Source organism: Aythya marila, assembly GCF_965140915.1.
Source record: "Aythya marila genome assembly, chromosome: 5".
In the NCBI taxonomy this organism is placed as follows: Eukaryota; Metazoa; Chordata; class Aves; order Anseriformes; family Anatidae; genus Aythya; species Aythya marila.
Window position 1 is genome coordinate 32,501,715 of NC_139046.1, and position 25,767 is coordinate 32,527,481.

General features: G+C 40.2%; 1 protein-coding gene across 1 annotated transcript in view; it reads right to left on the bottom strand.

Annotated features, from left to right (window-relative positions):
* The window catches only part of LOC309878339 (transmembrane protein 263-like), a 191,966-nt gene extending 176,211 nt beyond the window's left edge, over positions 1-15,755 (bottom strand). Inside the window, exons 1-2 of the mRNA XM_082760682.1 lie at positions 15,615-15,755; positions 1,716-1,806 (exon numbers count right to left, since the gene is read on the bottom strand). Of these exons, the coding sequence (XP_082616808.1) occupies positions 1,716-1,806; positions 15,615-15,620 (97 nt within the window). The 5' untranslated portion in view covers positions 15,621-15,755. The remainder of the gene's footprint in view (positions 1-1,715; positions 1,807-15,614) is intronic.
* Between the last annotated feature and the right edge of the window lie 10,012 nt (positions 15,756-25,767).

The window sequence follows — 25,767 nt, forward strand, 5'->3', positions numbered from 1 at the left end:
AGTCGATGCTGTGCTTAGACTTTAAAAGAACATACTGCTTGCTGCCTAACCAAACCAGCTGAATTGTTACAGTTTTCCCCCCTCATGCTAGTAAAGCAGGCATATCTGGGACACATACTTTTTTCCCAGACTGCCCAACAAATCACACAATTGGAATATTAATGCTGACATTTTTCATCATTATTCAAACCAGTGAGATTGCAGACATAAGCAAGCATTTTCAATTGCAAAAACACGTAGTCACATTCAAAAAAACCTTCAGATTACACAATTCAAAGGCATAGTTCAAAAATCTAAGTGTACTCCTGATAAACTGATGAGACAAGATGATCTCCTGTGTTTTACACTTCAAAAGTTGGTCTCTAGGCTCATTTAATAACCAACTCAGACTACTGACCAGAATTCTTACTTCAAAAATTCATTTTCACTACATGCTTACCTGACATTGCCTAGAAAGAAAGAAAATATCTTCTGTATACACAGATATATATGTATAGTAATAAATTACATGTAAGTATATCACACACACACATATATATATTAATGACAACGTCTTCTGCATGCATTTCCTTCTGGCTTTATAAAGTTGCAAAGAGAGACCTGCCTTTCACTTACCTCTCTGTATCGCAATTGCCAAAGGGTATATGAAATGGCAGAGCAAGAAATTAGAACTTAATGGCAAAACTGTAACAGAACACTCAACAAGAAGGGATGGAGCAGAAAATACCTAGAACTATCTATTTGGCTTATATGCTCTTTAAGAATAGCTGTCAGTATAAATACTATATCAAGAACAGATTCTTCTCTTAAAGGGAAAATACAAAACACATTTATGTTTCCCATTGACATGTCATATTTTAACAGTGAGTTGCTAATAAGAACCTAAGCACACTCTGGGTTGTTTAAGCTGTCCAGAATGATTATGAGTGATTGTGTTTTAAAAGTCACTGAACTGGAAACAAAGCTCTAAACACCGATTGCTACAATGTTAGCAGCTTCAGTTCAAAATAAAGTGACACCTATTTTGTTGCATATATACGTATGCAACACTTACACAGTGGGAAAGATCCATTCTCTCTATAAATCCAGAACATGTCACTGCAAACAAGATTTTTTTTAATTAAAATTGGCATTTCTGAGCCTCCTACTGACTGACAGCCTCTCATTGCCTCCTCGTGAGATGGCTAAACTGGCTTCCAAGAGAGATGGTGGAAAGAAACAAAATCACTAAAATGCCTTTGACAAGGCTCTGCTGGGTACAATATTAATAGCAAGAAGCTGCACAGTGAGGTAAGGAGAAAGAATAGGTGACTACTAGGAAGTCTTCCCTAATGATCACTCAAAACATCACAAATACCACAATACAGGAGGCCTTTTATTCCTAAACTTACAGGCAGGATGATCAGGCAGGACAATTTTAATCAGAAACCATATTGTTAAAAGAGAATGCAGAACGATGTCTGCAGTATAGCAGGTGTAACCTTCTTTGAATGCAAAAGTAGGATTGGAGGCTGGCTAGACCTCCAGCCTCCAGTTGGGAGGCTGGCTCTGCTCTCAGGAAAGCCAAAGCCTTATGCCTCTCAAGAAAAAAAAAAAAAAGAAAAAAAAAAAAAGCAAAGGCTCAAAGTCAAATCAAGCAAGAAAGACGATTTCCTTGGCCTGAACACTTTCCCCAGTTTAATGCAATGAGTTTACACTGACTGCCATCACTGTACCTTCAGGAGGCTCTTCCCGCAGATGAGGGGGCAGTTCTTCACTTGTTGTCTCAGTTTCATCTTCCACCATCTGTGTTTCTAAGCTAGGTCCCTGTAGAACAGAACAACAAGAGGAGGTAAATTGGAGAAAGTTCAGAAAGGAACCACAAAAATAATTACAGGATTAGATAATATGCCAGACATTAAGCACACAAGGAGCTCACTTCAGCTGATGAAGAAAGCTGCTGGTAGATATGTTTGCAGTCTAATTACTTATAGAAGGAAAAAAAAAAAAAAAAAAAGACTCCTCAAGTTAGTAAAGCTAGCAAGAAGAAGTATGAGGGTCTGAGTGGACTAAACCAGGAACCGAGTGGTGAAACAATTTCTAAATTATGTTTAATATACATAACAGAATTACCATTTCAAATCCCCATTTACAAAGGGTAGCAGCAGATTTGCATCCTTTGGAAGTTTCAAGGAAAAAAATATGATCTTCGATTTAAGAGGATTCATCTGCGTCTTACCAACACTAGATTATGAAAAGCTGATGCCCCGTTGAATGCAGGAGAGGGTAAGATACGGGTTACATAAGTGGTATTACACCTCATTTTTCAGAGGAAGACAAAACAAACTTGTCTACAGTCTCCTAAACCAAACAGATCTGCTAATCACGTAGCTTTCTCCCATCAGTTCCATTTGTACTTGCATATATAACACGCTGAACAAACCTCAACTGGAAAACTACCAGACTGCCCTCCAAAGTTTTGCAATTTCACTCACCAGCCTCCAGGATCTTGCAAAAAGCCTGCAATGTTGCTTGTGTACAGATGTGACCTATCGGATTTGTTGACTTAGAGAGCACTCATTTGTATTTAAGGCTGCTGAACTAACTTTTCACACACAAAATTGTAAGGACTTGTGCAGCTTGGAGGTATAGTTGCTTTTGCAGTTTCACAGGATCAAAGAAAAACAGAAAAGGTGTGTCCCCCTCCCACTCTTTTTTTTTTTTTTTTTTTTTTTTTAAGTAATGGCAGAAGAAACAGTAGTGATATCTATCAATCTTTTTTTTTAAAAAAGAATCAGTTGTTTTCTTTTCAAATGCTAGTACAGTCAAAAGTAAAATCTGAAACATAGCACTCAAACAGTGCTTTTGGGCATTGAATACATGAATAAGTTTGTAGTCCAAGCCATCTGAAAATGCACACTAACATATGCAGCTGGAAGGTTACAGAAGCCAGCTTAAACACTGGTACATCAACAGCTTGCAAGATTTTGCTATCCAAACTCTGGGGGAAAAAAAGGGATCATAGTATTCAGTCTACACTATTTCTATATTTTTCAAACCCTGTGACTATAAAGTTTCACTCAACATTAAGTATTGAATACTTTCTGTTTCCAAACTTTGCATGTAATAAAGACTTTTTTTAATTTCTTCCTTTAAACAACTACATTACACCTTCATCCATTTCCCTTTCCTTTTGTTCAGAAAAATGGGCATGAAAATACACATCACCAAACTGAGCTGAAGGGAAACAAAACAGGTACAAGTCTACAAGAACACAAGTCTATTGTGTCAGCACCATTGCTGCAACCTTGATTTTTGCCATTCATGATAGTGGAAGCTTTACCTAAGGCATAAACACTGAATCAGTATTTCTCCACATTTAAGAACAACTGATACCAATACCAGCTTTGATCAGAGCCCACTACATACTAATACAAGGTACGAGTTCAAACATTTTCATTCCTCACAGCAGCTCTCACAGAAAAGAAAAAGAGATATTTACCACAGAGCACAGATGAGAAAGCAGTAACTTAACTGAGATGGTCTAATCAAAAAATCAAAACCCAGGAATCAGTTTCAAATTTCAAGGTCTAGCCATCTCATCACTTCACCTGATGAACGTGATCTACATTTTAAGAAAGTGTAAAAAAAAAAATCTGGACAGGAACAAATTGAATATAGAATATGTACTTGAGCAAGTTTCTACATCAACCACAGGCAATAAATATATCTCGATACTTTTCTTTGTTACCTAAATGGTACTGAGCGTGAGAGAATACAAGGATATGTTAGTACACCAAAACATTCATTTTCACATGAAAGATGTAAACAAGGCAGCAGTATTTGCATTGAAAACATTCTGGATCAGAATTGTAAGAAGTCCTATACTAGAAATAGTCTCACAAAGACCAAAATTATTTAACAATAATTTTGTTTAAAAAAAAATAAAAATAAAAATAAAAATTTAAAGAACCCTCCATGCAAGGCAAAGTCTGTACTAATTATACGACTTCCAGTGATTTAAAAAAAGCAGCAGACATTCACTGTGGATGAATTACCTTCTTCTGAGGAGTCAATAATCTCACTTTGCTACCATTAGACAAACCCTCTTAGTGGTTTATCCTTACAACAATTTATGATAGTGAAGCTCCCTTGGTTTATATCTGCTGTCGTTTACATAAATGCCAGGATGCAAAATGCTATCAGTAGAGAGCCATGGCATTCTTTTTTTTTTTTTTTTTTGAAATACATGAAGTAGTCAGTGTTCACTAGCCAAATGTCTCTCCAGTACAACCGTCATCATTGACAACTCTTATCCTGAAATAAATTTTTATCTTAGCTGAGGGTCAGCTGTAGCCCTAAACTAGCCCTAATACTAAACTAGTATTAACAAATCCATCTGCAAAAAAAAATCAGAACACTACAGACCACCACAAAGTCCATAGCTGAGATACTGCTTGCTAGCACTTCCTTCCAATTCAAAATTTTAGCACTTGCTACTTGAATCCCACAGAAGAAAAATATGCTGCCCAAGATTACTACTTTTATAGAACATTCTTAATAGCTAACAGAAGACAGAATTTTTGCAAAGAATGTTTTCACTACCGAAAAGAATTCATCACAACACAGTATTTTGAACAGTATTAAGTAGTTTTGTATTTTTTTTGAGAATTGTTCCAACAAAGAAATAATTTGCATTTATTTCAGGATTTAATATTTTAAAAAATAAAACACTGCCTGCAAGAAACCTTAAATCTTACTTCCCAAATGAAGTTGGAAATATTTTTTTTAAAGAATAAGCAAAATTCATATCTCATTGATATTTTAATCACATAAATATCTTGCCACTAATCTCTCTATATAGGCAGCTTCTAGGAGAAGCAGTCTCAAACACTTGTGTTTATCAGACATCAGTATATCAGTTTAATCACTGAGACCACAGAATAAGTTCAGTCTTAGTACTGAATTTCACTAAGTAATTAAAATGTAAAACAGTCAACAGTAGATGAGATGCTAGGTTTTAGTAGAATCCATATCTAGAGGTAATACTTAAGGTTCAAATGTTGACAGATGTGATTAAAAAGATTATAGAAGCTCTTTACAATGGCTTTGTATATTAGATTAGCATGTCCATTGCTTTTTTTTTTAGTTATATCTGCCGAATTCAGTTCACCAGGTCTGCTGCAAGTTTGGCAATATAATCACTAATACAAGAACCCACAGTTCTGGCAGCGTGGTAATCTATGGCAACCAAAAATTCTAGGAAATTGTCTTGTAAGAAGATCTGTGACTGAGTGATAGGTAAAATTGTTGATCTTTTTGTTTTTATTTCAAGAATGGGGCATCAATGAGGTCTGTTTTTTCATTCTTAAGAAAATTTGACAGATCTCAAAGGGAAGCATACAACCATGTAAGTTAATGGGCTGCAGCTAAGTAGCCATGCTAGTGTCCAGCAATTCTCTAATAACCCTCTTGAGCTCCACCCACAGCAGAATACATTCAGATGTTGCTTTTACTTTGAAGTTCCCCCCTAGCTGAATGATGCCCTTAAAAATACGCTTTACCTTTCAGTTAGCCCTGAAGCAGTCAGGCAGCTGGACTTGATCTTTCTAGGTCCCTTCCAACTGAACTATTCTATTCTGGAAGCATCTAGGAAGCAGGAAGATGCATTAACCGCTCAGAAATGTCAGTAGGTTATTAACTGTACGATATTCTTTTCATTATACAGGGCTTGTATAGCCTTTTAAATCGAGAATGTGGTTCCATTCCTCACTAGACCCATTGGAGACACACAGATTTAAACATGTATTATTACAGGAATAGGTTATGGCACAGAGCCTAGGAACATGCAATTGAAAAGAACCTCATTTTGCTGTCTTATTCTGTGTTCCAGAGAAGGCTATGTATTTATGGATCGAGACGATTGCCAGTATTGAACTAAATAAGTGCCACAAACTGGAGTGTAATCACCAGCATTTCAGATTATACCTCACGCTTTTCCCTGGGATACAATACTTGAGCATAAATCTGACCATGATTTCACTGTAAATATACCGAAAAATGTAGCATAAAAGACTTTATATTTCACAAGTCCTGCAGTAAGCCCATGTGATGACAGAAAGGAAGAAGGTTCCTACCCAGTGAGGGTGGATATTTTCCACAAGGTACTGAGCTATGTTGGTGACACGGGATCTGAGACATGCATTTATCATCATGTTTGTATTAACAAACGATTTCAGCACAATCACACAGCCTATGCTATCTCATTCTCAGTAGTATATTAAGAACTCAGAAAAAACAACCACCACAAGTACTTCAAGAGCAACTCCAACACCAGAGGATCATTATTGGTCTATTTTGCATTTAAGTCAACACTGACACAGGACGGTCAATGCAAATGCCCAAACGGGTAAGTCAGTGATTGAAATTGCTTAGCTTTCCAAAAAGTCCCTACAGACAATCTTCAAACAATGAGGAAAAACCCAGCAACCTCCCCAAGTATGCTTTTAGGCCTTTTGGATTCTATTTTTCTAGTTTACACTAATTATGGCATGTAATCTTAGACTGGAGACTGTCAACTGACCGTTCACTGAGCCAGGATCAAGCTACTGAGTAACCAAGAAAAACTAAGGCCAAACAAAGGTAAGGGGAAAAAATCATTTTTCACTGGATAGATTATTTTTTATTACTGAAATTTTATGAGGTTTGGGGTAAATATCTTCAAGTTTCCTTCAGTTTATGACTAGTAAGAAGACAATTTACTGCTGTTCCCAAACAAGGAGAGGCACATATCTTATGATTCTGGCCATGCTTGCCATTCATACTCAATTCCTAGAAAAATCCTAGGGTTTTCTAAATAAATCCTACACAAAAACAGACACGGCAAAAACAAAAACACCCCCCCCCCTCACACCACACAACATGCACAAATAGTCTAATACTTTTCCCCATTATACAGAAATCTATTGGGAATCACTTTCAGCTGGCAGAACAGAAGCTGGGGAAATTGAAAGCCCATAACCATGGCTTCACCAGCAGGTTAGTATTTCAGTTCTTAGACTACCTCTTATTCAAGACTGCTGGCCAAACTCCAGCTGCTACTTTCTCTGTGCATTTTCAAGTGAACAATGTATTTATTTCATGACCTAGATCTTCTTATTTCCATTCTTGTTGCTGAACACTTTACACCATTTTTTTCTTTCTTACATTCATCTTCGTATTTATTCCCACTCTGCCCTTAAGCCTAAAACATCACTTCTCTCACTATTCAGAACAGACTTCTTCCTAGCAAAGCCTTTCCTTAACAGCCCACAAGGTCATACCTCCTGCTTCGTTCTACGCCAATCTACAACTGCCAGCCTAAATCACATGTCCTCATTCGTGCCCAACACTGATGTGCAGATCTGGTATTCTGTGTAGGCACAATTCCAATAAAGCAATTTACCAGAAGAAAATTAATGGCAGTGCAGGCTTCACTGCTCCACATGTGATTTCACTTGCAAGCTCTCTCAGTACACATCCAACAGCTTTTTTTTTTTTTTTTTTTTTTAATGTAGCACAATATATCTCAACTGATAACAAAGGATAAATGAACCTCTTTAGAGTTAAAAAAAACTTAGTGGATCTGTGGGATAAAAACAAGCAAAGTAATCCCTAATCACAGGACAGTTTGTGCTTTGAGAATTTAAAATGATACTTTTAAAGTACCTGAGTGAAAGCATCGACCATTTTTGCATTATGTTAAGAATGCTTACTGCATGCCCACAGGACTAACAATAATTGGTTTCCTCCACATTGCATGCTTTCCTTATTTCTAAAACCATAAACAAAACAGCTCCTCTCATCCCAGGTTTGTTTCTTATAAATAGGAGATGGTACATGTTATGATTAGGCTGAACGTGTGCAGATGACAAAAGACTTGTCAGATCCAGCAACATAACAGCTGAGCTTCATTAGGCTTTTCTACAACGACGTTATTAATGACAGTGTTAATTCAGGGTCTCTCCTTCATCCAACCACTGTAATGAAGCTCCCCAGAACTTATCTTTGATATTTCACGTTTAATCAAAATAAATTATGCCATCTTCCATATTTGAAAGCAACTTCAGAGCATCCTTTCTGCTTCTACTGAATTACACAAAGCCTCAGTTCACAAGGAAACAAAACTAGCTTTTTGTTTAAAATCCTTTTCTAAAACTAGAAAGACACCATATAGGTAGTTCAACACGATGCCTCTCTTTTCCAAGGAGCTGATTGTCCACAGGTACTTCATTTCAGCTGAAACATGTAACTAACCTACCTCCCCCCTCTATACTAGCGCTGATAATCACTTCAAACAGTAGAAACAAGCTTTGAAATTCATCACTACACCTTTTGCAGGCAGGTATTCGTTACAGCTGCAGGTTTTACTTCAGCAATGAACTTTCAGTATATTGCAGAATTAAGGCTTCCATTTATTTTTTCTAACTGCAACAGAAACATTCCAGTGCATCAGCCATCATTATTGACTGCACATCCACACCTTATAGGTTTCCAAAGTTGGCCAGGGATTTTTCCTGTAGAGAAGAGAAAAATTGATCTGCAACCATAAACAGATTTTTTTTCCACTTTCCTGTTGGTTTAAGAGAGCCTTTTGATGGATGCTTTGCTTTTAATTCTACAAAACAAGGTTAGCTCATAATGAGAGCTTCTGTGCCAGGTTTCAGCCCAAGGGGAATTTGCGTTGCAGTTATAAATCCCCTAGAACATTAAAGGAAAGTACAGAAATAGAAATGCTGAGGATGACACTAGTGTAAAATTATAGCACTTTGTTCACAGTGCGCTGTAAGAAAGTACTAGAAAAGTTGCTTAGATTACTTCTTGTTCTCTGCATTTGGGCAAAACCCTCAGGGAGGCTATGATTTTACAATGTTTAATTTTGTCTTGACAATGGGACTGAACATGCCTGCAGAAAGAAGCAACGAGACGAGGTTTTAGTCTTGATTTGGGGTTAGCAACACTGAGTACTATTGTTCTCAGCAGAAGAATCAAATCCTCCTTCTCCGGTAGTAAAACTACTTCATACTGTGAGTAATCCCAATTAGGGTTTACTTGGCATAAGTAACTTCTCAACAGAGCTACTGACACCACAGTCTAGTGTCCATTTGGCACCAGTAAACTGTTTATACGTTTTACCTTCACAACATGTGTGGGGCACATAGCATCACTTAAACAGCAGAGTCAATATGATCTTGAAGGTCTTTTCCAACCTTAAAGATACTATGATTCTACTCAGTCATAGTTCAAACAGTTCTGGACTTTGAATTAATAATTGTGTTTAGTCTTGATCAATAGTTCTTTTCCATCTGAATTTTACTAAATTAGCGTTACCACAGAAAGTGTTTTTCAAAACAAAAAAACACAACACCTTTCTTCTGATCTTGTGCTAGCCCAGCCCATGGAACACTCCTCCCTCAGAGCAGGCTGAACAGTATAATCATCAAAAGGATACTGTGCATCTGTGCAAGAGCTGAAAAATCACCCAGAAAGATGCTGTATGATTTGCTGTCTATTCTGATTTGAACTACCACCTCCACAAGGAAGGGTATTACTTGACCAGAACACAGTTCTTATGGAAAAAACAGCTGCACTGAATTGCGCTTGTTTGGAAAAAGGAAGTTACTTGGAGGCAAAGTGTCACTGCATTGTGTAATTCAAACATTAACAATCATTAAAGCTTGGGACAGGAAATACACACACAAAAGTCATTACAGAAACACCTGACGGACTCTGAAACAGGGAATACAGATGTGGAATGATGCAGGACCAAAGCATGACCCTGCATCACAACGAACCCATCTGAAATCAATTAATTACCAATAATGATATATGAAAAATATCAATCAACTCCTACTGATAACTGACCACTCACTAATTTAGGAAGTTTCACTGGGTTAGAGGAAGTCTTCCTGCATCGTGTCAGTCATTCACTGTCTGTCAATGAAAAACTCACTCAGACAGTTGAGCTGATGAACTAAAAGCAAGTAACAACGAGACTTCATGACCTGCAGTTTTATTGTGCTTTCTACATAACAATTAGTGAAAGCAGGATAAATATTTTTCCTCCTGCCTGATCCTTGGCAGGTAGGTATCATGATTAATGCCAATTTTACTCAGACTAAAGAAACTGGATAGTGCACACTGCAGAAAGAGTATTTTCCACTTTCCTAGTGAGACATGCAAGCATCACTCTAGAAAGCTGCAGACAGCACGAGGAATTTGTCTGAAATACAAATGAGAACTCCTCCGCTTACTAACACAGGCCTATATCAAAGAGGTCATTAATATTTTCGTAACCACACTACAGACAAAAAGAAAAGCATTTTTCCTGTTCTCAGTATAGTCACAACTTCACATGCAGTATTCAAAAAAAGCTCATGGAGGGACCCATTAAGCAGTATTCTGTAACAGCGGTTTCCTATGGCCGACTTGAATTACATTACTTGCATGTATTTCCTTATCAGTGCACAACCACTGGTTTAGCTGTAATGAACAAAAATTCAACTAATTTTTCCAAGGGTTTTCACAGCTACAACATGGTAATTTCTGTGACAAAATTCAGATGCAAAGTACATAAGCATGTACCCAGCTAGACAAATCTGAACGCTCCCAATAAAGTCACAAGAGGCTTCACTGGAACAGTTTGAAACAGAAGTTGCCTTGTTCAAAATTTACGTTTTTTTTAAAAAGTAGACAAAAAAGTAATAATGCTGCAAATCCCCTTGAAGTTGAAGAGTTGTTCCAAAAGCACCAAAAGTCACTTTAAAAGCTGGCAATTGAGGTTTGTGTAAGTTATTTTATTCAGTCCAGAACTTACTTCTGTCTGCAATTTTCTTTCAATAGGAATTTCAAACTGTGTTTTCTGCAAATCACCAAACATTGTGGAATTAGCATTGAGCAAACAAGACAGGAGATTGTAATATGCTTATCACACATCTCTGCCCCAACGCTTCTGTTGACGGTTACATAGTAAAGGATCTCGTTCCTTGGGTCTGAGATCAGAACTCATTCGTAAGCTCTTTTAGCTCACAGCGTTGCTTGCTGTACTCTGCATTTGTTGTTGTAGTGCTTTAAAGGAGTAGCATTTCAATTAAATTATTTACTTACCCTACAGAACAAACACTATATCTCCTGGTACTACCAAGCTCTCCAATTTTACACCTAACCTGCATGCTTTCAACTTGACAGCCAGAAGCACTGCCAGCAATAATGTCCCTTTCATTTTAGGCGTCATAGAAATCTCATTTTCTTCCAAACTAACAGCAAGAAGCGTAATTAAAATCACAACTTGCTGCACACAAAATTCCAGCCAGAGTTACTTCACCCAGCAACAAAACAGCTGTCAGATAGAGACAACAGTTGATCATTATGACTGCAAACAACATTGCACCTGTTGACTTAAAAGGAAAAAATGATTCTGGTAGCAGGAATGGGTGCCTGTAATTTTTGAAGACCTGCAAAGCGCACAGGCTCTCCCTCTAAACCGATCTTTACAAGGAAAGGAAGCACAGGAGTTGTACTAGAACTTAGGCAGCTCTGCACAAGCGTTAAGATCATCAAGTTTGCTACAAAAAACACAAGCGTTCAGTGACTTCCAGTAAGTTCAACCAGCAACAACACATCTTTTGAAGAAACTGTTTAAGAGCTCTACCTCTGCCTTCACCTACACAAGCACGCAGCTTGCCCAGAACTCTGACAGCATGTAACCTCTTCCCATCTCTCTGAAATTCAGCTAAAACACTGGGAAAGGAAAACAGCCAGAAAATTTGTAAGGTTACTTACCAGACATGACCAATTGTAGGCAAATATTAAAGTCAGAATTATTTATAGTATTTGTACAGTCCATGGTCCCCTTTACTCTTCCTATCACTTACGTTCACTTTCCTCCTGCTTTCTATAAAAAATTTAAGAGTACATGCCAGGAAAAAAAAAGACAACTATATACTCCATAAAAAGCAATACCTTTTGTCTGTTCTCCCTTTTATAAGCTGTTCCTTTCCCAAGTAGTTTTCATTTCAATTGTCATGAGCCAGAATCAGAGACATATAAGAAATGTTACACACACATCAGATTTGGACAAGACAGACCACGACACCCTTCAGAAACGGATCTGTCTGTAATTACAAGCAAGATAAACATTTTCTTAGACTTCCCATAACTTTTGATTGGCCTTAATCTTCAAAATACCTGCCCTTTATCAGATCTGCCTACTTCAGGCATCAAAAGCAGTCAGAAAAACAGGACAACCATAGGCAGTAACTTCACATTCATTCTCTTAAATATATCTGCAAGAGTTTCTCAAAGGAAAATGTCTAACTATGACACCCTCTTATCCCAAAATACGTAACTCACAAGCCAAAGCACCACCAGCTTTCATCCTACTTTGCAGAACTTTTTAAATTCGAAAAAAGAGGGGAGCATCTACTTAAATGAAGTCACCTCTTTGAGCTTGCTTTCCCAAATAAGAACTTCAATACCACCTGACACCCTCAATGCCTTTTATTCCTCTGAATGCATTTAAAGAGTTAGAGCAGTGACAGGAACAGTGTTAGAAGCAATCACTGCAGCAGTTGCTGCACCAGACAGCTGTCAGGAACTATTCTAATGCCCTAATTCATTCACTAGTTCAAGATAAGGTGTAAAGAGGTTCTGTTAGTCAGGAGGCAAGCATTTCCATCTAAGACCAGAGACATTCAGAGCTGAGCTCCACAGAACAATACCAGAAACATGTTGTGGAAAGGTGGTTGACAGTCTAACGGATGGGAACTAGGCCCTCTTCCCCCAGTTATCCACATCCCTAGGAATGGAACAGCCCTCCTCACCTGACAGGCTCGCTACCCAGGTTTCTAATGAGGCCTGAGATGCATTTTCTTGCCATCAAGATCATCTGCCCTTGAAGGACAGTAAAAGCCCTTGGCATGTTCCTCACGTATCTCATATATTCCAACATACAGGAATTGTCCACCTTCAAGCTGATTGCCTCTCACTCCTGCCCTGCAGCACAGGGAACAGGGGCTTCAACCCATTTTATATTTTGTATAGCCTGAAAGGGTCCACAGATGCCACATGAAAGACCTGCCACTGCCTGAAAGAGAAGGGAACAGAAGCAAAGTAAACATGGAGATAATCTCAAATATGATCTCAAATCCAATCCAGTTTCAGAAGCACCTCAAGCTTTAAACTATGACTTTGGCATGCTGCTCTATTTCACTGTACCTTTTTTTAACAGGATACTTATTTTATTTGTTTGACTTAAAAATAAAGTACATCACGCTTCAGTTTCCTCAGCAACAATCAGACATTAGTAACAGATCCTGAAAGGATTATTTGCACAGCATAACTCCCCTGATGTTACCACTTCTCTTCATCTGCTTCTTCCTTCCCCTAACTAGAAAAACAGTTACACAAACTAGCATTAGCTTTAGTTTGACAGCCCTGCATTCTCAGCAACTTGCTAACCAGCAACAATGAGAAAGACTCAGAAGAAATGCTGATACAAAATAACACACAAATTCAAATATATTTCCCAAGGCATAACAGCAATTAGGGAAGAAATAAGCAAGATGACTTTTCAAAAAGCTTGGTTCTGATGTTTACTTTCCCTGCATTGATCAACAATTTAAACTTTGCATTGATTTGTTTTAAAGTCCCACTAAGCTATTTTTGAGCAGGTCCATAAAAGGGATTCAGATCCAACTCCCACACCTCACGCTGCCCCCGTCACCCGCCACCCCCCCCATCCTCCTTTTCTCCCCCTTTTAAAAGGAAAAAAAAAAAAACAAAACATTGATGCATTCCACGTGTTAATTAATAACATAATTATTTTCCCCCCACGCCCCCTCAGCTTCAGACTTTAAATCATGAATCTGAAATGATCTTACGTTGAGGAAACTGAGGCAACTACTACAGCATGAGGGGGTATATATGGAAAGAAATGCATGCTAAAATACGTTAGAAAACCGTGGAGTTTTTATGCGGAAAAGCTGACCATGGTACAAATAGATGATAAATGGTTAAAAACAAGAAAAAAGACTCTTCCCCCTAAATACACACACATTCCTCACAACCAGAGCACAACTCTACTCATATACTGCCATATTTTGAGCAAGCCCATCTAAAAATGTCATGAGCTTTCCCACTCTGGTGGGGCAAAAGAGGAATTCAGCAGAAGTAATGGGCTTAGCAAGAATAATCAGTGGTTTACTCTGCATGCCATAAAACAGAAGCTGAAAGAAATCTCTTCTTTTTTTTTTGGCCTCAAGCTGGATGTACTATTTAGCCAGCACTCTGAGGTTTTTGTTTTGCAAGACAAGTCAACAACTCACCCAAGGCTTGTTATATTTTGTTCCAATACCATACATATTTTTGTTATCACACACTATGTGAACTAACAAGCATTCAGAGAAGAAAAAAATACAGAATCCTTTACTACCAAGCTTTGAAACAAAGCCAAACAAAAAAAAAAACCACACACAACATTGCGTAGTAAGAAACTTACTTTACACATATATTTCTTTCATATGCTTGGAAAATGTCCCTTTTCTTTCACCTGTTAACTGCACAGACAGCATACAGATACTTAACCGAAGTTGCCAATACTTGCGTTGCCCAGAAGCCAAAGTCTTCATGAAGTGAGGAACTTCTAATTCCCACTTACTTTACCCAGGCTTGCAGAAAGGCCTGAGCCAAAATTCTCTATTGTGACAAGTGCAGGCCACAGGTATGTACGGTTTCTGCCTCAAAGAACTTGTAACGTTGTTGATTGATAAAATTTTCGGTTAGACAAATTCAGAAGACAAAGAGCACCCAGTATGCCCCGCATTTTAGACTGATTAATGAAAGGGAACATAAAGTCATACACTTGCAAACAATACAGATGCAATATGATAGAAAGAAGAAGAGAATACCACAGCAATACTCTTAAATCGTTTTTGCAATGTAATCCCATGTTTGGCTCCTAAGGATGCAAACCTTTCAATTGAGAGCTAACACATTACAACTTTAACAACCCAGTCTCAGCATCCACCTCCACCACGGCACCAAAGTTCAAAACGACTGACTCCCACCCTGCTCAGCCCATCCTAACCTAGGGGCTTTCTGCAGCAGAGTAACCAGAGGGCTGCTGGTCCCTTCCACACTCCCAGGGCCTGAGAGAGCAGAAACGCAGGTGGAGGCGTGAGGCTGCGTTATTTCTGGAGGCACACGGAGGGCACAGAGCCCCACAGCTGCTGCGGGTGTCAAACTGCCTGGAAGATTGTATTTGCGTGAGCTCAGAAACCGGGGGAAAGCGGGACGATTTCCCTGCAGATACACAAACCCCGAAAGCGGAGGGGAGCAGCAGCGGGCCACCTCACTTCCAAACCGGCTCTCATCCCAGCAGTAAATAATTCACTCTAATTTTTTTTATTATTTTTTTTAACGGAACCCTTATCGGGGGATGCTTGGAAGAAGCGGCACCGCATCCCCCGCGAAGTCAGAAGCTTCTGGAAGTGGTACTCGGTCAGGACAGCGAACGAGGAGCACCTCGGACCACGCCGGCCTGGCGGGGGTCGGCGGACACCGAGCCCCGCTTGCGGGCCCCCCGCCCCTCGCCTCACCTTCATGCCGCGTCTCCCCGCGCACCGCCCGCTAGGGATGGAGGGCGGGCGGCCGTCGTCGCCGGCTCCTTCCCCGTCTCCCCCGGCGCTGCTGCTCCGGCTCCTCCCGCCCGATGTAAACACACACCGAGGGAGGGCCGAGGGGGGGCAGCGCCATGGCAACCCCGGCCGGAAGAGGAAGCGCGGGGGTCAGGGGCCGCCATTTTTTGGGGAGGGGGGGTCGGGATGCCTCCCCTCAGGCACCCCGCCATTGGCGTTGAGCATCGTTTGCGTTGTGACAGTGAAGCCGTGGTGGTTGGTGGTGACAATAAAAGAGCAGCACTGGCACGTCGAGTTTTCTTTCTTCTGTACCGCTTTAAGGCAATCATCAGGAACAATCATACGTGTGGATAGAAGGGTGCTACTGCTAGCAAATGGCTTGATGCAACAAATGACAGTCAAACAAACAACAAAAAGAGCAATCATTTAAAGTAATGATTCCTGGAAGCGGAGGATAAAATAACATTAAGCAAATTATGATGAGTTTCACTTTCTCTAATTCAGCATTATTCCAGTGGTGAATATTGAGTTAATGTTACATAGAGAAGCTGTTGAAACTAGGGCAAAATATTTTGACCTTCAGATTTGGTCACAATACATTCCTGAACCTTTTTTTTTTTTTTCCCCTCCAAGAAAATACAATACAGTTTCATAAAAGTTACCATTCTGAGTGTAGGTGTGTGTGTGAGAGAGACAGTGATTCTTGGGCATAATTTTCCCTGGGTAGACTAGAAGGCACACTTTTCAGATACAGCATAACATGACAGTATCTCCCTGTCACACGCGCTAACATTAGGAGATGAGATTGCAGCACTTTCTGCCTGTGCTGGTGACCAGGCACTGGCTAGGAAGTAAGCATCTGGTCAACAACTGAGATACCAAATCTCAGCCCTGTAATGATAATGCTTTCCCTCGGTTCTACCTTAACATATTTAAATAAATACTGATCATTATAAAGTATTCAGGTGGACAGAAGCATTAATACAGAGATAATCAATTTTTTTAAAAATGACTGCAAGGTTCTATTTCACCTTTACATCCTAGCCACCCCAGTGCATGTGACTGGTATCATGAAGGAGAATTACTGACTTGTTACCCATTTACTTCCATAATATTTTCAGACAGTTTCCTCTGCCATGTATTTGCCCTGGGTGAAATCTGAATAGCTTTCACATTGCTGGCTGTTAAGATGGAAAATGCAGCATAAGATAAAGGCAAGTATAGTGTGATATAAGACAGGAAATGAATAAACAGTATTAATTCATTGTAACAAGTAGTCATGTTATGGCCCTATAGCTGTTTTGTGCTAACGTGTTCTAGTAGAAAGGAAATTATTTCCAGACAATGTAACTGCTGATTAGCACAACTCCCCCAAACCTCTTGTTCCACATCAAAAAAATCCTCTCTTCCTGTGATAAAATGAATTGGCCACTAGACTTATCAAGCATCCCAAGAACACCCAGCAAACAATTTAGCCACAACTTTGCAAAAGCATAAGCAGTAACTTTTGCTCATGCTTCATCATGGTGAAAGATTCGTGTATTGAAATACCTACCCTGAATTTGTTTATTTTTGTATGCCTGTGTATCTAGCACAGCAACATTAAACTCCTTCCTAACTTGACACTTACAACACCCCCAGATGGCAGGGAGGTACTTGCTGCATCAGGTAGCTGGACTCCAACAAATAATTCATAAAATTCTTTGAAAAGAAAGTTGATTTCTGAAGGTGTAAAGGTGACTAAACCAAGAGAAGTTACATAGCTACAGCTAGAACTATGTAGAAGTTACATAGCTATCAGTTGCCTGAATAACACCATTCATCAAAATCTGAATGAGGTATCTGATGCCACAGAAAACCTTTGTGGCTGAGCAGGGAGCATCACTTAGTCTCTCACATCCTGAGCTGGTAATACCCTAACTCGGGAACTTTTTCCTTTTAAATACCTACCCCTGTTCATTTTAGAACTTCAATAAATCCTAATGGCATAACAAGAAATGCCTGGGCTATCTGGTGATTCAGCTGTGTCAGCGGAAGCTACAACTCATAACAGTAAAAAGGAGTGTTCAGAGGTCCATGAGCCTCTCCTACATGCCCTCTCCTGTGAAGAGCCTCTGACACTCAAACAGAAGAATGTGGAATGCCAAATGCTCAACATGCTCTTGGAGTTACTCCTCTGTGAGGATTCCAACATTTCCCATTGCATTTTAGTGTTAGTTGTGAGGTGTATGGGTGTGTTTGAAAGCAAAAGAAAGGCCCAGTGTTGCATGAAATAAAGATAAGCCATGGCTCCCTCTGGACAGATAGAAGTCTTACTGTGAAAGACAAGATGATATAAAAACAGCGATAAACTCAACTGTAACCAAGTGACCAGCACATTTTTTGAACACTTGTTTAGGGGATGGTAACAATATAAAATGTTTAATAAACAGTTTTGTTAAATTTGTTGTAACTGATTTTGACCTGTTATTGCCTAATTTTATGCATGCCATGTGGGTCTTGCAGATGGAAAGGAAGAGATTGACATTTCTAACTAATCTATTACACTCCCCATGTTTAAAGCAGAGTCAGTGACAGCAGACTATTAAAAATGCATACTTACAACAGTTCTACTGCACAAATTAATGCAAGAACCAATATTTAAGAGCATTTGGAATCTAAAAATAAGGAAATATTTTTCTATGTCTTTTCAGTATCTGCACTAGAGAACAAATTTGATTAATAAAATATCACATAAATAAGGGTAATGCAAATGTTGTGCACAAAAATATACTTGTGACTGAATACTTACACTGTATCATAGCAGGGAGAATGGAAAATATACAGCCCAAAAGATATTTTAAGAAATTAAAAGATATATATATATAAAGGATATTCAACTAGCTTTTTTCAATGTCCGAGCTGAAAGGCAAATTATAAAGAGCACAAACATGTTCATTAAAACAGTGAAATTATTCCCACTTTACAGATAACGGCTTTTAAGAATGCATTACTTTTAACCTCAAAGCTATTTCCTTTACAGATATTGGACAGATGAAGAGTACTGTAATTTTTCTTTTATGGAGGCATTCACTGTTTCTCTAAGCTTTCTGGTTAAGTCACACCTCACAGGTGCATGCATGAAGAAACAGTATAGTAGCTCTGCTATGAAGTACCAAGAAAGTTTGGAAGGTATTTGTGTATCAGACAATGGTGGGGACCAGATCTGGGGATGAGATAGAAATAACAAACATACATAGATGAAGAAAATAAACCTGTAGGAATGTTTTCTAATAATTGTCATTGTCCAAAAGCTTTAAATTGGTTGAATTCTTGAAAGGTAAGTAATGTAAACTCAGGTTGCATCACTGGATTTGAAGCAGTAAGATAAACTTGCACCATTGCAGAGCCTCAGTCACAGTTTAAATCGGCACTGCCTCTAACTTCACAAGAATGAAAGAGAAAAGCCTATATATTTATATAAATATATATATTTATACCTTGGGGTCATGTTTCTGTTAGTCATTGTGAGGAAAATTCGTACAGAGCCTGTTAAAATAAATAAATAAATGAAAGAAAAAAGAAAATTACCTTAAAGGCAAAATTGCTATCATAGATTTTCATCATATCGACAGATAAAGAATATAGCAATCAGGAAGACTTTTCTTGACATTAATGTTATTTAAATTTGCTTTTCTGAGATCTCTTCTTTATGCAGGACTTTTCTAAATCTAGCGCCGTGACCTCTGACTGCACTATTTACTTCAGCTGCATATAGACTTATTACATATAAATGCCAGGAACCGGATCCTCACTCCCTATTCAGGTCAAGGCCTGGGCTGAAGGTTTGGGCTTTAATTTAGTTATATGCCTACATTGCTGTTTCCTGGCAGGTCATGGGAAGAAGATTGGCTGGCTTGGAGGAGCTTCTGTACACGTGGCTTTTAGGCTGCAGCTAAAGTGTTCCTCTAGATCTGGAAGTTTGGAGAGGGTTGCAGTCTCCAGGCACAGCTACAACTACATATTAGTCTGGCGCAACGGGTTTGTGTGTTCCTTGCACTAGCTGTTCCTTCACCTCCTCTACAAATACAAGGACACGCGTCTTTCATGCTCCTTCATGAGTAAACAAGCCAGGAGAGATTAAAGCCCCTTTCTTCAGGTCAGTAAAATCCCTGCCTTTGGTTTCAGTGAGAATTCAGGCCCTAACAACTCAAGTGTCTTCTGGACAGTGGTTCTTCTGGGTAGGATAATTTCATTTCCCAGTCCTGACTGCTTTGGATGAGATGAACATAGCAAACAAATGTAAACGGAGAAAAACCTGTGGGAATGTTTTCAAAGAATTTTCATAGTCCAAAAGCTTTAAATTGGTTCAATCCCTAAAAGTTAATTAGCATAAACTCAGGTTGCATCATTGAATTTGAAGTAGTAGGATAGACTTGCACCATTGCAGAGCCTCAGTCGTGGATTAAATTGGCATTGCATCTAACTCTACAAAAGAAAGAGAGAGAAGCACACCTTTCTACTTTGTCAGCTACTGGCAGACAGAGAGAGAAAAAAAATGTTGTTAATTAAAAAGCAATGTTGTTTTAAGGCATTTCACCAAATACGTAACATTTGGTGGAAACCAGAAAACAATTGAAAGGGAAAAAGAAACAGTAGAAGGTACTTGCATGGCCATCTAGGAATTTTGCTATGGCAATTCCCACAGCCCTTGGTTACCACAGTAAGAGTGTCTTGCAGGGGGTTTAGGACCTATCACCCACCTATATTCTGATTCCTATAGGATTCCTATATCCTATAGGAATCACTTCACCAGCCAAGTTCCTCACGGCAGATTGGAACCACGGTTAGAAGGCCTCCACACTCACTTCGGAACTAAGTTCCATCTCAGTTACACTCTTACACACACAGGCAACCAGATCCCACTGAACCAAACGGTATACTCCTTAAACACTTACAACTCCGTTGTCTTCGTTCAGATCTTCGCGTGCAGAATTACAGGCAAAATACAGTGCTGCAGCTGGCAAGGGAGCTCATAAAAAAAATCAAAATCTTTGCTTACCTTTATTCAGGTTCAAGATGGCATTAGTCCTGACCTGACTCGAACAGGAGCCACCAAATGGTGGGGTGCCTCTCCTAGATCAAACCAGAATTCAGGAACCAAAGCCATCCCAGACGAGCCCCCAGTTGTTGTAAATGTCTCAGTCTTCAAAACAGGACTATAATCAAAGTTTACAATTTATTAAAGGAATAGAGGTAAGCAAACAGTGCTGGGTGCGCCAGCAGTCTCTGCTCCACCCAGACTCACACCAGTTACATCAAGCAGCTGATTTTTATGCTCCTAGGCTAACACATACTCATTACTACTCCTAAAAAACCACAGGGCTATTATAATTAGTTTCCGGAATCCAAACCCTCCTCCTGGAGCATGCGTAACAGTGTCCAGTGGTCCCTCTGGGGGTCTCTCATGCTGAAGGCTCATAGTCTTCCTCCCTCTTGTCCTTCTCCTTTGTCCAGCTTGGCTGTATGTCAGAGACTTGTGCAGTGTCCCCTGCAAGCTTTGTCTTTTAGTCGTTCTTCAGCTTTCCCCATCTCCTTAATCTCCTGGCTGGATACCAGAGACTTGCGTAGCATCCCATGCAATAGTCGTAATAGTTAGCAGCTATTCTGAACCCCCCCGCAGATATCAGAGACTTCAAGGAAAAGCCTACGGATACATTTCCCTTCAAGCTCTCTATTGACACGAATTGCTAAAACATTCCTTTGCAAGGTACAAGAACTACATACATGTACATTAACCACTCTGTTTTTCTTAGACTTGTGCTTATACAAGGGTCTGTAGGACAGAAGGTAACATTCAACATACCATGCAGCCCTAGCATTGTTCCGTATTGACACGAATCAGATGAACACACTTCACGCTACTGTCACAATACAGGGAAAAACTTCTGAGCTCTCCCATAGGATTGTCTGAGGGCTCCTCAGAGAAGGTAGCGTTCCCAATCCCACGTCCAGTATCTTCTTCTTGCATCCCCCCGGGGTAACTGTACCTGCTGCTCCCCTAAAGTGCCTGTGCACAGAGCATGGGAAATAAACAGGATGAGCTCAAGGTCTGTGTTCAGTCGCGGGGCCACAACGTTGTTGCAATCACTGTGACGCAGTGGGACAGCTCGCATGATTGGAACGAAGTCATACAGGGCTACGTCCTCTTTAGGAGAGACAGGCTGGGGAAGAAAGAGGGTGAGGTTGCCCTTTATGTGAGGGAGCAATTAGAGTGTACCCAGATCCAGCTGGGGGAGGGTGATGGACAGGTGGAGAGCTTGTCAGTACAAAAAAAAAAAAAGGGGGGAGGCTCGTATGGGAGAAACAGCATTGGGGGTCCACTACAGGTCTCCAGATCAGAAGGAGAAAAACAATAAGACTGGAAGAAAGAAAATATCACATCAGTCTTCAAGAAGGGCAGGAAGAAAGATCCGGGAAACTACAGATAAGTCTCACCTCTGTTAATGGAAAACATAACGGAGTAGCTTGTACAGGACGCGATCTCCAAGCAGAAGCGCTGGGGACCAGCGCGCCCTCCGAAGAAGTCCCTTCCAAACAAGTCCTCCACCTCCCCAACCCAACCCAATTCTAATTTTTTACCCCAAAGTGCTTACCTGCCAGCTTCTGAATTTGACTAACTGACAAACAACTTCACAGGGAAGTAGCACAACCAGGGTTTTCCTGTTCCGAGTAGTCACCGCCGATGTTACTAGCTCATAGATTCTCCAAAACTGTTTCTCAGAGATAGCAGAATACACGAAGAAAAAGTCATCTATCTTGGAACACTAAGTCCATTTCATCAGGATAGTAGAAAATAGAAAAGCACCCTAAGTAACCTGAACCTCAAACTCCTCTGGAGTGGCAAGTCTTCACCTTCCTCCTCATGCTTCCTATATAGCAAAGGTCAAATGATCCCCACCTGGCAGATTTCACTTCACATGTTTGGAGTCATGAGACCTTGTGGAATAGGCTCAACAAGCTCGTTTCAATGTTTAAGGTTCAATTGCTCCTCATTGGTTAAGGTTTAAGGTTCAATTGCTCCCTATTGCTCCTTATTGCTAACAGAAAGAACCTGACAAGGGGCTCAGTGGTTAGAGTTGACCTAATTAATTAACTACAAAAGGCACGTTAGGGTCATATTTCTGCTAGTCATTCTGTGAGGAAAATTAGTACAGAGCCTGTTAAAATAAGATCAATAAACATAAGTAAAAGAAATAAATAAAAGACAAAAGAAAATTACCTAAAAGGCAAAATTGCCATCATAGATTTTCATCTGTCTAGTCACGACAGATAAAGAATATAGCAATCAGAAAGACTTTACTTGACATTAATGTTGCTTAAATTTGCTTTTCTGATATCTCTTCTTTATGCCGGACTTTTCAAAATCTAGCGTCATGACCTCCGACTGCAGTATTTACTTTGGCTGCATATAAACTATCACGTATAAGTGACAGGATCCAGATCTTCACTCCCCATTCAGGTTAAGGACCGGGCTGAAAGTTTTGGCTTTAATTTGGTTATATGACTACATTGCTATTGTTGTGGTTTCCCCCAGCCGGTAGCTAAGTACCACACAGCTGTTCGCTCGCCCTCCCCCCTCCTTCTCTGGGATGGGGGAGAGAAATAGGAAAACGAAGCCTGTGGGTCAAGAGAGAGATAGTTTATTAAGACAGGAAAAAAAAATATAATAATAACAATAATAGCACTGCTACTACTAACGTGTACAGAATAAGTGATGCACAATGCAATTGCTCACCACCCGCTGACCGATGCCCAGCCTATCCCCAAGCAGACGGCCCCCCCCATCCCAGCTAGCCACCCCTATATATTGCTCAGCATGACCCCATACAGTATAGAATGCCTCTTTGGCCAGTTTGGGTCAGCTGTCCTGGGTCTGTCCCCTCCTATCTCCTGCTGCAGTCCCAGCCTGCCCGCTGGCAGGACGGAGCAAGAAGCTGAAACGTCCTTGGCTTAGAGTAAGCACTGCTCTGCAACAATTAAAACGTCAGCGTGTTCATCCTAATCCACAATATAGAACCCTACCAGCTCCTAGGAGGAAAATTAACTCTATCCTAGCTGAAACCAGGACAGCTGTTTTCTGGCAGGTCGCGGGGAGAAGATTGGTTGGCTTGGGAGAGCTTCTGTGCACATGGCTTTTAGGCTGCAGCCAAAGTGTTCCTCTAGATCTGGAAGTTGAAGATGGTTGAGTGGTTAGAAAGGTTCCTGGCAGAGAAGGACCTTGGAGTATTCATTGATAGTGGGATGAATATGAGCCAGCAGTGTGCTCAGGTGGCCAAGAAGGCCAACAGCATCCTGGCTTGCATAAGAAGCAGTGTGGCCAGCAGGGCTAGGGAAGTGATTGTCCCCCTGTACTCGGCTCTGGTGAGGCCGCACCTCAAGTACTGTGTTCAGTTTTGGGCCCCTCGCTACAAGAAGGAGATGGAGGTGCTCAAGTGAGTCCAAAGAAGGGCAATGAAGCTGGTGAGGGGTCTGGAGAACAAGTCCTACGAGGAGCGGCTCAGTGATCTTGGAGGTCTCTTCCAACCTAGATAATTCTGTGTTTCCGTTGCAGCCTCCCAGCTCAGAGCCAACCACCTATTAGTCTGGCACAATGGATTTGTGTGTTCCTTGCACTAGCTGTTCCTTCACCTCCTCTTCAGAGACAAGGACATGCGTCTCTTTCGTGCTCCTTCGTTAGTAAACAACCCAGGATAGATGAAAGCCTCTTTCGTTCAATTCAGTAAGATACTGGGCTACAAAGATGGTGAAGGGCCTAGAGGGGAAGACATACGTGTACGAGGAGTGGCTGAGGTCACTTGGCCTGTTCAGCCTGGAAAAGAGGAGGCTGAGGGGAGACCTCATTGCGGTCTACAGCTTCCTCACAAGGGGCAGCGGAGGGGCAGGCGCCGATCTATTCTCTTTAATCACCAGTGATAGGACCCATGGGAATGATGTCAAGCTGAGGCAGGGGAGGTTTAGGCTAGACAACAGGAAGAGGTTCTTCACTGAGACGGTGGTCACACACTGGAACAGGTTCCTCAGGGAAGCAGTCACTGCGCCAAGCCTGTCAGAGTTTAAGAAGCATTTGGACTGTGCACTTAGTCGCGTGGTCTGAAGTTTTGGGTAGACCTGTGTGGTGCCAGGAGTTGGACTCGATGATCCTTATGGGACCACTCCAACTCAGGCTACTCTCTGATTCTATACCTGCCTTTGGTTTCAGTGAGAATTCAGGCCCTAACAACTACAGTTTCCTCTGGATGGTGTTTCTTCTGAATAGGATCATTTCATTTCCCTTTGGAAGACTCACAAGGATGTATTAACAAAAGTAAAGGCATAAAACAGTACCTGACGCATAGGCTACTTTTCAGCCTGAAGCAGACTACAGGTATGATATTATCATTTCAGACAAATATGACCTACGTAATGTGAAGTGTTCCGGCATGCTTACAATCTGCCAAAGGCCAGAAAATGGGACCTTCATTTTAAGACTGTATGGAAAAGAAAACAAAAACAACAACAACAACAGAGAAGGAACTTTTCCTTTACCTAAATTTTATTATTTTATTATTATTTTGCAACTCTTTCAGGTGTCCACAAGGAATTTTGCCCAGCCCCCCCCCCAAAAAACAAACAAACAAACAAAAAAAAAAAAAAACACATTGTGGCAAGAGGTATAACTTCAGTTTACACCAGAAGACATTCTTCTCACTGAAGTACAGTTAAGCCCCGCAAAGTACCAAAAAAAAATGCCAAAAAGTAACGTATTTACAAGTTAGTTTTACATGTTGGAATTCTTTACTTGTCTGGTCTTGCATTCAGGGCTTGATCTATCTGGGGGGCAATATGCAATGCCATGCAAGGTTGTTTGGTTGTATGACTGACAACATGACTCTAAAATTTTGAACTGTTTGTATAGAAACAAAATACAGAAGAGAATCCACAAGAGAAATGTAGAAACTAACTGTTGCTTCTCAGCTTTAAAGTTAAAAGGTATAAGCATCTGTTAAGGTGTATGAAAAAGTGTAATAAGCCATTTGAGTACAATTCTTATGTATACATGAACATTTTCCTCTCCAATTTCCAACTTGGAGTG